Source organism: Nicotiana sylvestris, chromosome 7 (assembly GCF_000393655.2).
Source record: "Nicotiana sylvestris chromosome 7, ASM39365v2, whole genome shotgun sequence".
Classification (NCBI taxonomy): Eukaryota; Viridiplantae; Streptophyta; class Magnoliopsida; order Solanales; family Solanaceae; genus Nicotiana; species Nicotiana sylvestris.
The window spans coordinates 20,966,771-20,983,524 of record NC_091063.1 but is presented as its reverse complement, the minus strand read 5'-3'; the positions used below and the strand labels follow the sequence as shown (position 1 = coordinate 20,983,524).

Genomic DNA, 16,754 nt, shown 5'->3' with positions numbered 1-16,754 from the left:
TATAAGCAGTCCTATAAGACCATAGAGTGTCATCCAACTTCTTTGACCAATTGGTCCTATTTGCATTGACCGTCTTTGACAATATACTCTTGATTTCCCTATTTGAGACTTCCACTTGGCCACTCGCTTGAGGATGATAGGGAGTAGAAACTTTGTGATTGACATCATACTTTACAAGCAAAGTGTCAAAAGCTTGATTGCAAAATGAGACATCTCATCACTTATAATTGCACGAGGAGTACCAAACCTTGTAAAAATGCTATTCTTGAGAAATAAACAACACTCCGGGCCTCATTGTTGGGCAAAGCCACGGCTTCAACCCACTTTGAAACATAGTCCACCGCCACAAGAATGTATGTGTTCCCACACGAGCTAACAAATGGGCCCATAAAATCAATGCTCCATACATCAAAAATATCAACCTCAAGAATGGTATTGAGAGGCATATCATCTTTTTTCGAAATTCCACCCGCTCTTTGACATTCTCACACCTCTTCACAAGTTCGCTTGCATCTTTGTACAAATTTGGCCAATAAAACCCACAACTAAGAACTTTGGAAGCCGTCCTCGCCCCACCATGATGGCAACTATAGGAAGAGGAATGACAAGCCTCCAAGATACTCAATTTCTCTTCCTCCGAGACACACCTTCGGATCACAACATCCGTGCAAATCTTGAACAAGTACGGCTCATCCCAATAGAAATCCAAACTATCTCGTTTGAGCTTCTTCTTTTGGTTAGAAGAGAGCTCACACGGGATTATACTAGTCACAAGAAAATTAGCAATATCTGCAAACCATGGCATACCATTCGCCGACACCGATAGGAGTTGTTCGTCGAGAAATGAATCATTGATCTCTAGGCCATCACGAGGCCTCCCATCCTCCTCCAAGTGGGACAAGTGGTCCGCCACTTGGTTTTCACTACCCTTCCGGTCCACAATCTCTAAATCAAACTCTTGAAGTAACAAAACCCATCACATCAGTCTACCTTTGGAATCCTTTTTCGTCATCAAGTACCGGAGTGTGGCATGGTTGGTATGGATTATGACCTTGGCACCCATGAGATACGGCCGAAATTTCTCCATTGCGAATACAATAGCCAAAAGTTCTTTCTCGGTCACCGTGTAGTTCACTTGAGCATCATTCATTGTCTTGCTCGCATAGTACACCGGATGAAACATTTTGTTCACTCTCTGACCCAAAATCGCCCCAACCGCAATATCGCTCGCATCACACATGAGCTCAAAGGTGGTCAACTTATGCTTGAAAAGTTCAAAGGCTTGCATACATTTTTCATCAAACACGAACTTGGCATCTTTTTCCAATAACTTGTATAAGGGATTCACTACCTTCGAAAAGTCTTTGATAAATCTCCGGTAGAACCCCGCATGCCCAAGAAAACTTCTAACTCCCTTGACAGAGGTAGGGTGAGGAGCCTTGAAATCACATCAATTTTTGCTTTGTCTACCTCAATACCATGCTTTGAAATTTTATGCCCAAGAACTATGCCCTCTTCCACCATAAAGTGGTATTTCTCCCAATTGAGAACAAGAGTGGTTTCTTCACAACGGGCCAAAACTCTATCAAAATTCTTCAAGCACTCATCAAATGAATCACCCACAACACTAAAGTAGTCAATGAACACCTTCAACATGTCTTCCACCATATTAGTGAAAATGGCCATCATATACCGCTGGAATGTAGCCGGTGCATTACACAACCCAAAAGGCATCCGAGAAAAGGCAAAGGTGTCATATGGACAAGTGAATGTGGTCTTCTCCTGATCTTTCGGAGCAATCAATATTTGGTTGTACCCAGAATACCCATCCAAGAAACAGTAGAAGGCACGCCTAGCAAGTGATCTAACATCTGATCAAGAAAAGGCAATGGAAAGTGATCCTTACGGGTCACTTTATTCAACTTGCGGTAGTCCATGCATACCCTCCAACCGGTTACGGTTTTAGTAAGAATCAACTCATTTTATGAATTTGCAACCACGGTCATGCCACCCTTCTTCGATACACATTGCACCGGCAAAGTCCAAGAGCTATCAGAGATGGGGTACTCAACCCCGGCATCCAACCACTTGATCATCTCCTTTTTCACAACTACTTGTATTGCTTCGTTCAACCTTCTTTGATGCTCCAAGGAGGGCTTTGCATCATCTTCTAGGATAATCTTGTGCATACACAATGCGGGGCTTATCCCCCGAATATCAGCTAAAGTCCATCCAATTGCCTTTTTCCGCTTTTGAAGCACCGCCAATGTGGCATCAACCTGCATGTTAGTAAGATAAGAGGAAAGAATAACTAGCAAAGTAGAACTTGGGTCTAAGAACTCATACCTGAGGTGTGGAGGCAACGGCTTCAACTCCAACACCGGAGGTTCCTCAATTGAAGGCTTTGTTGGTGGAGTCTTCCTATTCTCGAGATCCAAAGAAATTTTTCTAGGCTCATAAGAGTATGAGCCCATTTCATGTAACGCATTCACACACTCCACCCGGCTTGCATCCTCATTGACAACAAGATTCAACAAAACGGCCTCAAGAGGGTCTTCCACATTGATCATTGCACTGGTATAATCAACTATCACTACCGTAACAAGGTCCACAAAAGAGCACACCTCGGAACTGTTGGGCTGCTTCATTGACTTGCACACATGAAAGACCGCTTTTTCATCACTCACCCGAAAGGTGAGTTCCCCTGCTTCCACATCAACTAAGGCCTTTCCAGTAGCAAGGAAAGGTCTCCCCAAAATGATAGGAACTTCATAATCCACCTCACAATCCAAGATCATAAGGTAAGCTGGCAAGATAAATTTGTCCACCCGGACAAGCAAATCATCAATAATACCCAATGGTCTCTTTATCATTCTATCAGCCATTTGCAATCTCATGGAAGTCGGCCTTGGTTTCCCAATACCCAAAGTCTTAAAAACTGAGTAGGGCATCAAGTTGATACTAGCCCCCAATCATATAAAGCCTTAGCAAAGTCCGCACTCCCAATGGTGTAAGGAATAGTGAAAGCACCGGGATCTACAAGCTTCGGGGCCATTGAATGTACTATTGTACTAACTTGGTGAGTCATCTTTATAGTTTCACAATCCATGGACCGTTTATTTGTCACCGAGTCCTTCATGAATTTAGCATAGCCTGACATTTGTTCAAGAGCCTCCACCAAAGGCACATTAATGGATAAGCTCTTCATAATGTCAATGAACTTTTTAAACTGATTCTCATTTTTCTGCTTTGCGAGCCTTTGAGGATAAGGCGGAGGTGGCCTTAGGAAAGGTATCTTGGATTTAGGCACAACCGGCTCCGACATGTCTATTACGTGTTCCCTAGACGGGTTCACGTCATTTTGAGTTTCCACCTTGGCATCTTGAATATCAATCCTCACTTCTTCGTTCACATTGTCATCAATCACATTTTCGACCACCAAAGGAACTTCATCTTCTTGCAACTCAACTTCATCACTAAAAAATTGCTTTTGTTTGGAGGCATTCACATCACCACCTCTCCCACTTCTTGTAGTTACCGCCATAACATGATTGTTACCACCCTTCGGGTTAACCACCGTATCGCTAGGTAGATCCCTCTTAGGACGAGTATTCAAAGACTGTGAGATTTAGACTAACTGTACCTCCAAGTTTTTGATTGAGGTATTGTGGGAATCCAATTGCGCATCAGAATCTGTATTATTTTTCATCATTTGTTCTAACATCATTTCAATTCTACCCATATCATTGCTAGAAGAACTAGGACCTTGGGATGGAAATGGGGGTGGATTGTTCGGTTGGTTGTACATTGGGGGCCGTTGAAAGCCTTGCCCCCGGTTTCCTTGGTTTCTATTGTTCCATCCACCTTGATTGTTGTTACCACCCCAATTGTTGTTGTTACCATTCCAATTTCCTTGATTGTTTTAATTGTTGTTCTGATTACCCCAATTGTTGTTTTGATTTTTGTTCCCCCAATTACCATTGCCTTGTTGTTGTTGATTACCCCAATTGCCTTGGGGTCTCCATTGTTGTTGGTTTGAAGAATTGCCCCTTTGGCCTTGATAATTGTTCACGTATTGCACCTCTTCATTCTGCCCATCATAACTATCATCTTGAAATCCACCACAATCATTGTCAAATTATTCCGAATTCCTTTGGTTCTGTTGACCTCTTTGTCTTCTTTTGTTGACAAGCATGTTGACACCCTCCATGGCATTCAGTTGGCGAGGATTTTGAACTTGTTGCAACTGTGCCTTTGCTAGTTGGTTCATTGTAGTTTTCAACTCAGCTATAGCCTGCACATGATCATATAACTCCTTGTGCAAATGAGTAACCGTAGGGTCACCCTGGGGCACATTGGCTCTACTTTGCCAAGCGGAAGAAGTGTCAGCCATCTCGTCAAGAATGTCACAAGCCTCATTCTAAGACAGCTTCATAAAGTTTCCCCCAGTAAGTTGGTTCACTATGAACTGATTTGTTGTGTTAATGCCCCGGTAGAAAGTCTGTTAGATCATCGCTTCAGTCATATCATTGTTGGCACATTCATTCACCATTGTTCTATAACACTCCCAAATCTCATGCAAAGGTTCGGTGGGCTCCTGCTTGAAGGCCAATATCTCATCTCTCAATGCTGCCATATGCCCCGGTGAGAAAAATTTTGCAATGAACTTGTCCGCCAACTCATCCCAAGTAGTGATGGAATGGTTGGGAAGTCGCTCAATCCAATCCAATGCATTCCCTCTAAGTGAAAATGGGAAGAGTTTCAACCGCAGTTCATCCTCGGACACATTAGTTTGCTTGCTCCCCCAACAGGTATCCACGAACGCCTTGAGATGTTTGTAAGCATTTTGATTGGCAGCGCCAGTGAAATACCCATGCTGCTCCAGCAATGTCAGCATCATATTGGTTGTTTGAAAATTGCCTACCCGGATTCAGGGTGGGACAATAGCACTTGCATAGCCTTGGTTCGGAAGCACTCTAGGAGCCACTCTTGGAGGTGGAGGAGGAGGGTCTGGAATATTGTCATTGGCATTAGCATTGGCCTGGCGGCCTCTACGTTGTCCTTGAGGTACAATAGGCACTTCATCATCTCCAACATCATCTACCTCCTCTCCCGCAATCATATTTCCAAGAGGGTCATTAGCGTTGTTTGCTGCTATTTGGTATCTGAAGTTGTGACACACACGAATTAGTAACAAAGAAGGAAAGAAGAACAATAAACAAAACTATTTAGATAGATAGCCAAAACCGTTAGCTCCCTGGGAACGGCGCCAAAAACGTAATCGAGGCCAACAGGCACTACTATTGAGTAGCGAGAGAGGTCGAAGCAGCTTTTACCCGATTAGTTCGGGATCGATTTTCACAGGGAACTAGATATTGGAGTTGAGTATCTATCTAAAGTGGAGTTGTATATTCGTTCCAAATTACACTTCTATACATTTTGGGTTTTGATTTTACTTCTAGTTGTGTAATACTACGATGCTAAATTAGGCTTAAGGTTAAACTATCGCGAGTTGTTCAAATAGGTAAAAGGCACTAGGGTAGTGACTTTCTCCAAGGTGGTTAATTAATGGATTCTTGAGTCTAAGGCTATATTGTCATATTTGGGGAGTATGATATAACCATTGTACGATTCTACTCACTCTACACCTCTCAGTGGTTCAAGTGATTTTGCCCTAAGTGACTTTCTCAAGTCCAATTGGGTATGCAAATTTGTGCAAGCAATTGAGGTTCAAGTCGGGTATTACTATCTATAGGTTTAACCCTTTAATTGGGGCTATCAATCTCTTCAGTACGCCCCAATTCCTTATTGGACCAATTTCAGATCCTCAAGAAGAGCCAAAGTCTTCTAAACAATAACTAGTGTTTGCAACCACTAATTCAACAATTAAACATGAAATTAGTCCAAATATCAAATACTCATAGTCAATCAAGCCCTAAAATACAAGACTCATCAATTACCCACACTAGGGTTGAGCCACAACCCTAGATTATGAGTCTAGCTACTCATAATTAGAGAAGAAAACAAAGAAATAGATGAAGAGAAACTCATAATACACTACAAGAAAGTATGGAAGGTGCAACAACTTTTTTTGTTGTCGTACATTAGATATTGTTGCGAAAAGTACTTTTGGCAACAATAAAAAAGTTGTTGCAAGCCGTTGCAATAAATGCTGATGGAAAAAGTTTTTGCTACAACAAAAATTGTCATTGCCAAAAGCTGACTTAACGCAACAAGAAATATTATTGCCATAAATTATATTTTGATTATACACTTGTGGCTTATAAAAATATTTAGCAACAAAAATTATTGTTGCGATAAATTGTTATTATTTTCGCAACAATACTACTTATGGCAAAAAATGAAAAGAGGGTAGTTAATAATCTGTTATAAACGCTTTTCGCAACACGTATTGTTGTGGGCACAAACCACTTTTTACCAATAATATTATATTTTCTGTTATACAACTAGCAATAATAAATGTGCAGTTGCTACATACACAAATTATATTTTCTTTTAAACTATCACAAATATATATATATATATATATATATATATATATATATATATATATATATATATATATATTAATATATGATATATATTTACAAAAGTCAATACACCTGATGCACTAAGTATTTACATACTTTTAAATACTAAATACTACTAAAACACATGTTCTTACTTAAAAATAAAAACAAGAGCATCTACAGGGTCATAATTTCTAATCTAATAACAACCCAAAAGTAAATCTTCTTCTAATAGCTTGAGCATTAGATGAACCATATTATCAGCTATGTTGGTTTATTCATCTTCATCCTACAAAAGAAGATAAATTATAATTATAGTTTTTATAAAAGAAAATTATAATGTACACTAGTACAGATCAAAAAAAGAAAATTTTGGGCACCAATGAATGATATAAAAAGATTCTTAAAACCAAAGCTAAAGCTAAGAAATTAACAAGTAAGAATTATATGGAAGACTGTCAAAATCATGCCTATAGTAAGCTAGTTGTCTATGAAGCCTTTATTAATCTAACCTCATGATCATGATTCATGAAGAAGCAAAAGTCTACAGAAAATAAAATTTTGCATATCAAATTACTAAGTATACAATATTTGTATTCTTTGACACCACTCCAAAGTTTGTTCTACAACTACACTTGGTCTAACCAAAGATAGCTTAGAATCAATCTATTTCACTTTTCTCTTCAGATTTATCCCTTTATTTTTATTTCACCAATTCAACCAAACATCCTATGAAAATATATATACATGACTTGCATATGCGCTTCAAGAATCCAAAATAACAGCAGCAAGAACTTTACAAAGAAGGAAAAAAGCAAAGAGATCTTTTTCTGTACAAAAATGGTGCTATTGTAATATTTATATTATTGTGATGAATGAAACAAAATCTTTATGTAAATAGAATAGTTTTAAAGAGCTTGTGTAGCAGACAATCTTAGTGTACTGTACCAAAACTGGTGATGTAAAAAGGGAGATACATGTATAATTTAGCAAAGGCTTCTGGTATAATTTAGCTATGCTGAAATGTTATTTAAACTAAAATGTATGTGTGCTTGGTACGAGGAAGATCGTTTGATAAGAAACATTTTCTGGTAACCATGACAGAGAATTAAATAAATTGTAACTAAAAACTATAATACAAACATGATATTGAATAATATCAACCAACGAATTTATTTTTATAAGAGTTAGACAAAGTTTCTTACCGTGATGTTATCCATAAGTCTTGAACGACTTGCCTCATTTGAACTACTTAAATTGGAAATAATGTTTAGAAGTCCACCAGAAACTCCATTCTGTTAACTATAATAAAACTATATAATTTAATTTGTCGTACAAATCAGTGAAAAAGAATGATATGGGAACGAGTCAGAAACACAAATAGTGCGAGCGACAAAAGTAATTAATCAATACAAGCATGCCCTGTGGTGTTATTTTGTGGATCATATGTAAGTAATAAGATATCATTTGCTAGTTTAGTACATGAGTGATTTTTACTTTACAAGTACGTATGTTGGACACTTATTTGCAATCAATTCTAGAGTTATGCTTCAATTAGATATTATTTGTTTTCTTGTGTTTAGAGCAATGCTAACATGCTACCACTTTTATTGTTACAGAAATATTCTTAGGATCAAAAGTAAGTAATGAAATACCTCAGTACTTAGTATATGGGATGCTAGTGCCATCATGCTCTCTTTTAACAATTTTTGGTCAACCACCATGGCTTCTCGATTTTTCCGCTCCTCCTCAAGCTGTTTCTGTACTTCTTTTAGTTGGCATTCTACACTCTCTCGTTTACGACGTTCTTCTGCCTCTTTTTGTTGTGCTTGCAGTTTCTCTTGAATTCCATTCATGGATCTCCTACTTGTTGACTTAACTCTCGATCCTTGACCCTGACAATAACTTGAAGTTTCTCCAACAACTTTCACAAATGCAGCATTAACAATCGGGTTCAAATCGGTATCCTCTTCAATTTCTTGGATTTGTTCAGCAATATATTTGTTCACCTTATCCTACAAAAAATTTATACAGTCTTTTACTTTCAATATTTATTTTTAAAAACTGATATTATAGGAATAAAGATAAAAGTGTCACATGTACATTTAATTCAGCAGAGGCATCATTAACCCAATGTCTGTTCTTCATGTGAGTCAATTCCCAAAGTTTCTGATCAAAGGGTACATGGTAATGAAGAGGAGGAAACCATGTCAAAAGCTACTGGTGAAGTTACTCGTTCCAATGAGGTAGATGAGGAAGAAGCTGAAGGTTTTCATGAGCAGCTGCATAAGGATCAAGTTCTTGAGAAGGGATTAATCCAATCAAGATGAGGAAATCATGTCAAAAGCTGCTGGTGAAATTTCTAGTTCCAATGAAGTGAATGAAGAAGTTGAACCATTGCTTGATGACATTTCAAGTACTTCTGCCAACGTGCAATGTGCTGCTCAGTCGAGTTACAAATTTGAGCAAGCAGAAGCTGCTTACAATGTTGAGCAGGTGGAGGTAATCTCAGAGGAAATCTCTGTAGATGAAGAATTAACTGAGACAGTAATTGACAAAGAATATGAAACCAGTAATCTTGACATTGAATTAGAGTCAAACAATGCTGAAATCAAAGAAACTGGATTGAATAATGCAGTTATTGTCATTGAAGTTTATGCATTATCAGTGCTTTTAGTGGCATCTTTGGTTACCATCTATATTTCAAGGAAAGTAAGAGCTTCTATTGAAACTCCTCAAGCTGGGACATTCAATGTCTTAGAGGAGAAAAATGAAACTTCTGTTGTAAAGGTTTCATCTTTGATTGACCCTTCAGAAAATCTCAGAAACTTAATTTAGTTGTAGAGAACACCTGCCATTGGATCCATTACGGCAGCTTCATCTCTATTTAGTCCAAAGGGAGAAGCATCAAAAGAGATTAGTCAAATCAGTGCTCCAAATGTTGAACTGCTAGGGGAAATGGTACTTGAAGAAGTCAGCAACAACTCCCTTAGAAGTTATGTTAGGAAAAACAACACTATTGAAGCAGAAGAGAACACTATTGTAGGGGTGATGTAGTAGTGCATCAAGTGCAATGGCAACTAATTGTAACTTATAGGAAATTGATGAATCTTAACTTTAAATGGAGAATTATCTTGATCACAATTCCTCATTCATAAATCTTTTGCAGACTAGGGAGAATTAGGCATACCAGGAGTAGCAGTTCTACAGTTTTCCTTCAAAACAGTATCAAGCATGTCAAAAAAGGTCCTTTATGGATTCATTCTGAGAATGATAAGGAATTGTAAAACTCCATCAACGATACGCTTATTTTTATGCCACCTTATATCTTCAGCGGTATATTTTGTCATAAACAATCGCTGTAATCTTGGTATTATAGGAAAGTATCTAAGAATCTTCTAGAAATTCCTTTATTCCTCTTATTCGAATTCCCTGAAGCAACCTCTTCATCAGCATGTTCTCCTTTTCTCACAATCCATCTTTTCTCGCTACATTTAGGGCATTACTCAAGATCAGTATATTCCTTTCTATATAAAATGCAATTATTAACACATGCATCTATCTTCACATGATCTAAACCCTAGCCTTTAATTATTTTTTGAATTTCTTAGATAAAATTCGGGATCACATTTTCTTTTGGTAAAACATCACTTAGTAATTTCAATAAAGAGTCAAATGTATTACTCCAGCCATGCAGACATTTCATTTGAAAAAGACACATTACAAAAGAGAGTTTGGAGAACTTTTCACAATCAGGATATAGCTTTTGCTCTGCATCTTTTAATAATTTATAGAAAATTTTAGCTTCTGTATTAGGCTCTTCGCAATTAGACTCACTATTCTCATAAAACTCATGACTATCAGTGGAAACACCACAATATAAGTCATGCAACATTTCAAAAGTGGAAGCATTATCATTCCCTATATCTGAATCTGTACCAACATTTGTTCCATTATCTGAAGATGAATCTGACTCACCATGATAAATCCACCTATCATATGTTGAATCTATTCCTCGCCTAAATTAATCTATCTTTACTTCTTCTCGCGTTCTCCAAAGAACATTGTTACACTTAACATACAGACATTAGATTCTTACACCAACATTAGGATTAGAAAATGCGAAGTTCAAAAGCTGTTCCACACCATTCAAGTATTGAGGTAACGTCCTATTCTGAATGAGTATCCAGCTCTTATCCATCATGTACTTACCTACAATAAAATATAAATGTCAAATTTTATGTTTAACTTTTTCTCAATTTCTTATTATCTATTGTATCCGGAAAAACTAGAATAGAGAAAGGCTTAGAAACATGAGCCTTTGAGTTGAACTAGAAAGCTAAATCAATAGAGAAAAATTAGATATTATTAGACAATATTAGGGAAAAAGCTCTAAGGTCTGTTGGAGCTTTAAGCGCAAAGCACAAATAAAGCGGGGCTTTAATGAAGAAAGGCGTAAATGGAGAAAAACTACAAATATGTATGTGTTGTTCAAGACTAATATCTACAAGCATGATTGCAAAATATATGGACGAAGAAACTGAAGAAAATTTACGATAAAGTGAAATATTAATTGTTTAGTGTCGCTTCTTTAGGATTGCACCCATTGGCAAGAAAAATTATGCCTTAAAGCTTTGCTGACAATACTGAAGCGCTTACTAAGCGAGGCAAAATGCTCAACATATTTTAAGCCTCGCTTCAGGGCTTAAACGCGCCTTTGATAACACTGAAATAGGCCTTTTTACTACAGCTTTACTTCGCCAACCAGTAGAATGGATTGCGATTACATACTTTCGTAAAGCTCATATCTCTATATTCCTGGTAAAGATTTTTCTAAAGAAGATAGGGCATGGGTAAATTTCTCCAGCAGCTTTAACGTAGGTTTTTCCATATTCTCTCTCTAATTCTTTATCATGAAACTATGCTTGCTCATATTCCACAAGCCTATGTTTGTGTGCTATTGACTTGAGGAATTTAATGAATTAGATTCATCACAAAGTATACGATAAAGTTGTATTTGATTCGCATGAATATGATAAAACTGACTTCTACGATGCAGAAGATGAATAACAAAAAAGACAATCACAAACATTGGTATGACAGCAGAAGATGAATTGAAAAAAGGGAACAACAAACTAGACAACAATAAAAGAAAAACCTATGCAAAGTTTATTTCTGTAGCATTAGGAATTAGAGGAGAAAATATTGCAAATCCTTCTCTGGCATAGAAAATTTTAAGATACCCATACTCGTTAAGTACTTCAATGATAAAAGACAATCACAAACATTGGTATTTCCATAATTTAGTGAAGCAATCGGGTAAAACAATTAAAGATTGAATTCTTACCGGTTCTTCTCCAGTCAGCCGCAACACGAAGCAACAAAGAGGATGCAACAGCAGGGGAGGAGCTCTTTCAAGTAGAATTGATAACAAAAACCCTAGTGGTTATTAGTGAGTGGGCTAAAAAACTGGGAAAAGTAATTAAAAGGGAAAGGTTTGCCGCTCGATTTTGGCAGAAAATCAAAAGTTTTAGGCCACAGTCAGCGTATGTCAAAATAATGTTTATTGCCAACAAAAAAAACTTTATTGTTGCCAATTCTGTTTATAATTTCACTTTATTATGTTAAAAGTTTTATTTTTTGCAACAACTAAAATTAGTTGTTGCCATTTATTAAAATTTGGCAACAATACTGTAATTGTTGCTAGAACATTGTTGTCATTTTTAAAATTTTAAAGTATATTAACTAAACCATAGAATATGGAAACAAAATGAACATATTTGGCAACAAGAAAATTTTGTTGCCAAAAAATCTATGCTATAGCAATAATTCTATCGAGTTGTTGCCATTTATTAATTTTAGCCAACAATATTTCAATTGTTGCTAAAACATTATTGCAAATTCCATACTTTCTTGTAGTTGCAAAATTAAACTTGAAGATTCAATGTTGAAATCGCGCTAAAATTACTCGAAATAGCTAAAAGGAACGAAGTCACGAGCACAGCTCTTGATGCAAAACTATCTGATGACCTAAAAATGGGAAAAGAATCTATATATACTAGGCTAAAAATCTTGGACAAAAATAGCCCTGCGGGGCTAGTGCGGACCACACAAAATCGAGTGCGGCCGCACTAAGGCTCTGGGCTTGAATAATCAGCTCTCTGAACTCAGGCATTGCGGACCGCACGAAATCGAGTGTGGCCGCGGTGGCTTTCATTGCGGTCCGCACAAAAAGACCGCGGACCACATTGAGCTTCATCCTCCAAAACACCACCTCTCTGAACCTTGGCTCTGCGGACCGCATGAAATCGAGTGCGTCCGCAGTGAACTCAATGCAGACTGCACAATACCCTTTGCGGCCACATTGCATGTTGGCCTGAACAGCAACCTCTCTGAACTTCACTTGTGCGGACCGCATAGAATGGTGTGCGGCCGCACTGGCCCTGTTTGACTGAGCTTTGTCTTGTCTTGGTACTTGTGCAAGGTTTCACTCCTTTTTGAGTTAGTTTTTGATACCTTATCACCTTGTTGATCAAACCCGCATCCAAGCACAACTTGTGAGCCTTTGAAATTATTTTGTACACAATTCTAATCAAAACTTGAGTAAGAAGGAGTGTAGAATGCATCATATTCCCTAGTTATCAATCAATCATTACTTTCTTCATCATTTCCTCAAGGTAACTCATCGAGTTTGCATGTTGTTCAGCCTGAGTTGGTCTATATTATTATTGAGGTCCTTGTGGTCTGTATTAATTCTGAGCACCTTGGTTTCCACCCTAAGAGAAATTTGGATAGTTCTTCCAGTTGGGACTGTATGTGTTCCTATACTGGTTTATCTGGCCCCTATTTGCATTACCCACAAAATAGACAGACTTTGGATTAACTGGGCATAAGTCGCTCGTATGATCCTCTCCATATACTTCACAAAACAATTGAACCTGTTGCACTGGCAGAGCTTGTTGCTTGTTAATAACCAAGGTCATCTGATTGACTTGGTTGGTCAATGTGAAAATATGCGTTGATAATGTAGAGACAACATCTAACTCGAGAACCCCTGTAGACTTTTGCACTGTGTGTCTGCCCATTTCTCCTTACCAATCAGGATTTATTTTGGAGAATTTGTTCCATAACGCATATATCTCATCAAAGCTTTTCTCCAGTACTTGACCTCCAGCTGCAACATCTACCATAATCTTTGTCTTGGGATGTAGCCCTTCTATGAAAGTGTGAGTTAACACTTTGTTTGTTTGATTGTAATGAGGACAGTCTCTGAGCAGCACCTTAAACCTCTCCCAAGCTGAGTATAAAGACTCCTCCGCTTTCTGTTTGAAGGCAACTATTTTACTTCTGATATTTGTAGTTTTGCCTGAAGGGAAGAACCTTGCCAAAAAATTTCTTGCCAGATCATTCCATGATATAATAGAATTAGCTGGCTCTGCCTTCAACCATCGCCTTGCTTTGCCCAACAGAGAGAAGTGAAAAAGTGTGAGCCTCACATAGTCTAGAGTAACTCCGTTGGTGATATAAGTATCACTAATCTCCAATAAGTTCAGGATATGCTGTTGTGGATCCTCGTGTAGAAGACCCATAAACTGCCCATTCGCATGTAGTAGCTAGATCATGCTCTGTTTCAGCTCAAAGTGCCCAGTGATTCTGGCCTTCACAATGCTGGAGGTGACATTACAATGTTGGGCATCGCTACCTCCTGAACAACCATATGTTGCTCCTCTGCCATGTTCACAGGAAATTGAACAAGTGCCTGAAGATTATTTGTATCACTTGCTTCCCTCAACCTCCTGTGAAATGTTCTCTCAGGTTCGGGGTCAAAGACTTGAAGTCTGTCCTGGCTTCTGACCCTGCGCATTCAATCGAAGTTCCTGAGATCATAGCAACAATCCAGTAACGTTAGACTTTGCGAAGTAAGCAATGAAAGCAAAAACTAGAAAGTAGTCAATATTCAAGTTCCCCAACAATGGCGCCAAAAACTTGTTGCTCCCAAACGCACACGTAAGTATACGTGGTCGTACAAGTAATAAACTAATAAATCGAGTATCGGACCCACAGAGACTTGTATCATCTACCCACTAAATTCACCAAGATTGTTATTCAGTTGAGTCAATTCGAGTTCAAGAGTTTAATTATACTAAACTATAATTCTAAGTAGTAACTAAATTATCAAGCAGCAAAACAGTTGTTGTGTATTCAGTAGAAATAATATTTCAGGGCTGTGATCGATTTACCAATCCTATTGTGTTCTTGTTAACTCTCTCTTTCATACAATTCACTCATGGTTGCTAATTAATCGAATAATTATTCTCATAACCTTCTCTCGAAGTACTACTCGCATATTCTAAATAGATTAATGCGTATATTCCTATGGAATCAATCTATTAAGAATACATTAAGATTACGATATTTAATTAAGCATGGTGACTAGGTATATTCCTATCCTAACCACAAATTCCCCCCCCCCTCCCTTCAGAGTTAAGATCGTGCACTCTTTATTTCTTCCCTAATCTAAACATGGCTTTCCCAAGCATAGCATAAATAGTAAATAGAACCTAACTGTTGGTCAGACAATTAAGCAATTAATCATAAAATTGAAGAAACAACCATATAATGGTGAATTATAATCAAGGTTAAATCAACGTTAAACAAAAATATTCATGGCTATATCACAACCCAAAACTATGGGTTTTAGCCACTCATGATAGTATCAAACAAATTCATAAGTGTTGGATAATTGAAAATACTAGAAAAGATGAAGAAATCTGAGATATCCTTGCTCCCGGATGTTCCTCATGTATCTCTACGTCTAAAGTGTGTCCAAAGTCCCTCAAAATAATGTTTTACATGTATTTATACCATGTAGGGTCGTACCTAGACGAAATCTCCCTTTCCTAGCCGAAATAGGAAAACTTGCAAATTTAATGCTTTCCATGCGTCGCACTAATACTTTTTCCTGTCAGACCACCAAAACCCCAGTCTCCGTACTTTAGAAATTTCTGACAAAACTTTGCACTAATGCGTCGCACAGTGCCTTGCACTAGTTCATTTCTTCGGCAGTTGCTTCTTCCTTGAATTTTGACGTCCAGAATTGATCCTCGACCCCCGAACATGATCACGGCTTAATCCCTTGGGTTTTACTTAGACTTCAAAGCTCTAAATAGCTAGAATTAGTTCTACAACATCTACATAACCCAAAATCGCTCCGACAAGGCATAAAATACCGAACTAAATTAATAAAGTGCAAATTAAAGTGCGATAAGCGACTAAAATACGTAATTATAGCATACTATCAAATACTAAAAGCGAGTAGTGAATAGTGAATGCTTCAATACTTCTATATTTTATTTTTCTTTTCAAGATTTTATTTCAAATTGATAGCATTTTTGTTTCACGTGCTCTCTAATTATACATTTTATTTCTTTGTTTTTGTGTCAGCATCTCATGCATACCGAACTAAATTTTTTATAGGGGAAGAATTCACTTTTAGTACTATTTTAACTTACGTATATTGGCATTGGGTCATGTTGGGTTGAGTCATTCCTATTTTAAGAAAAAATATAAAATTAATCGGCCGGCCATAACTAATTGTATTTGCTAGCCAATATATATTATATTCGGGAGCGGCTAAAAATATATATTTCTCCTATTTTAATTGGGTAATTATTTGTTATATTGAAAATAAAAAATAAAAAACGTGAAATAAGAAAATACTACCGGACAGTATGTTTTCCGACCATTATGATTTTTGTGTGAGTTAGTAAATGTTTTATCATTTTTGTGTGAGAAGATAAAGTTATATGACTTTGGTAAAACAAAGTCATAGTTATATGACCATTAGTGAAATTTATCCCTACCATTTTATATGTCAATTTTATACATTTAAGGAGCAAAAAGATTTTATGTTTGACTATAAAATTTTCAAGTACAATATTTTTAATTATAAGAAGGTGTGATTTATAGTGTGACTTTGTAAGTTTATGCAGCTGTTTTGACCCATACTTCGAAACTCACCATCTTTTTCTTGAATACAGAATATGCCCTCTAATAAAAGTGAGTGATTTTGAATGTGTTTAATTATAATAAATCTAAAGTAAGGTTACATAATCAAAATAAAAGGATAAATGTGTCATGAAATGTCATATAAAGCAGCATCAAGCAATGAGTAAAATTGGCCAAATAAATGACATATAAAGAATTAGAATTGAAAATGGACTA

General features: G+C 37.2%; 1 protein-coding gene and 1 non-coding gene across 9 annotated transcripts; one reads left to right on the top strand and one right to left on the bottom strand.

Annotated features, from left to right (window-relative positions):
- Window positions 1-6,613: 6,613 nt before the first annotated feature.
- On the bottom strand, window positions 6,614-12,065 carry LOC104243129 (uncharacterized). Of its 8 annotated transcripts, XM_070152699.1 has the most exons (7): window positions 11,878-12,065; window positions 10,677-10,742; window positions 9,721-10,018; window positions 8,634-9,051; window positions 8,186-8,545; window positions 7,736-7,832; window positions 6,614-6,819 (listed from the first exon to the last, which is right to left on the bottom strand). In XM_070152699.1, exons 4-6 carry the CDS (start codon window positions 8,676-8,678, stop codon window positions 7,779-7,781), a joined length of 459 nt encoding a protein of 152 aa, XP_070008800.1. In that variant the 5' UTR covers window positions 8,679-9,051; window positions 9,721-10,018; window positions 10,677-10,742; window positions 11,878-12,065; the 3' UTR covers window positions 6,614-6,819; window positions 7,736-7,778. The 8 variants fall into 8 exon arrangements, with proteins under 8 accessions (XP_070008800.1, XP_070008799.1, XP_070008804.1 ...); XM_070152698.1 differs by lacking the exon at window positions 9,721-10,018; XM_070152703.1 differs by lacking the exon at window positions 10,677-10,742.
- A 1,715-nt stretch (window positions 12,066-13,780) lies between these two features.
- Window positions 13,781-13,885, top strand: LOC138874228 (small nucleolar RNA R71). The gene has a single exon (XR_011401272.1). It is a non-coding gene; the product is annotated as a small nucleolar RNA R71 (small nucleolar RNA).
- The last annotated feature ends 2,869 nt before the right edge of the window (window positions 13,886-16,754 follow it).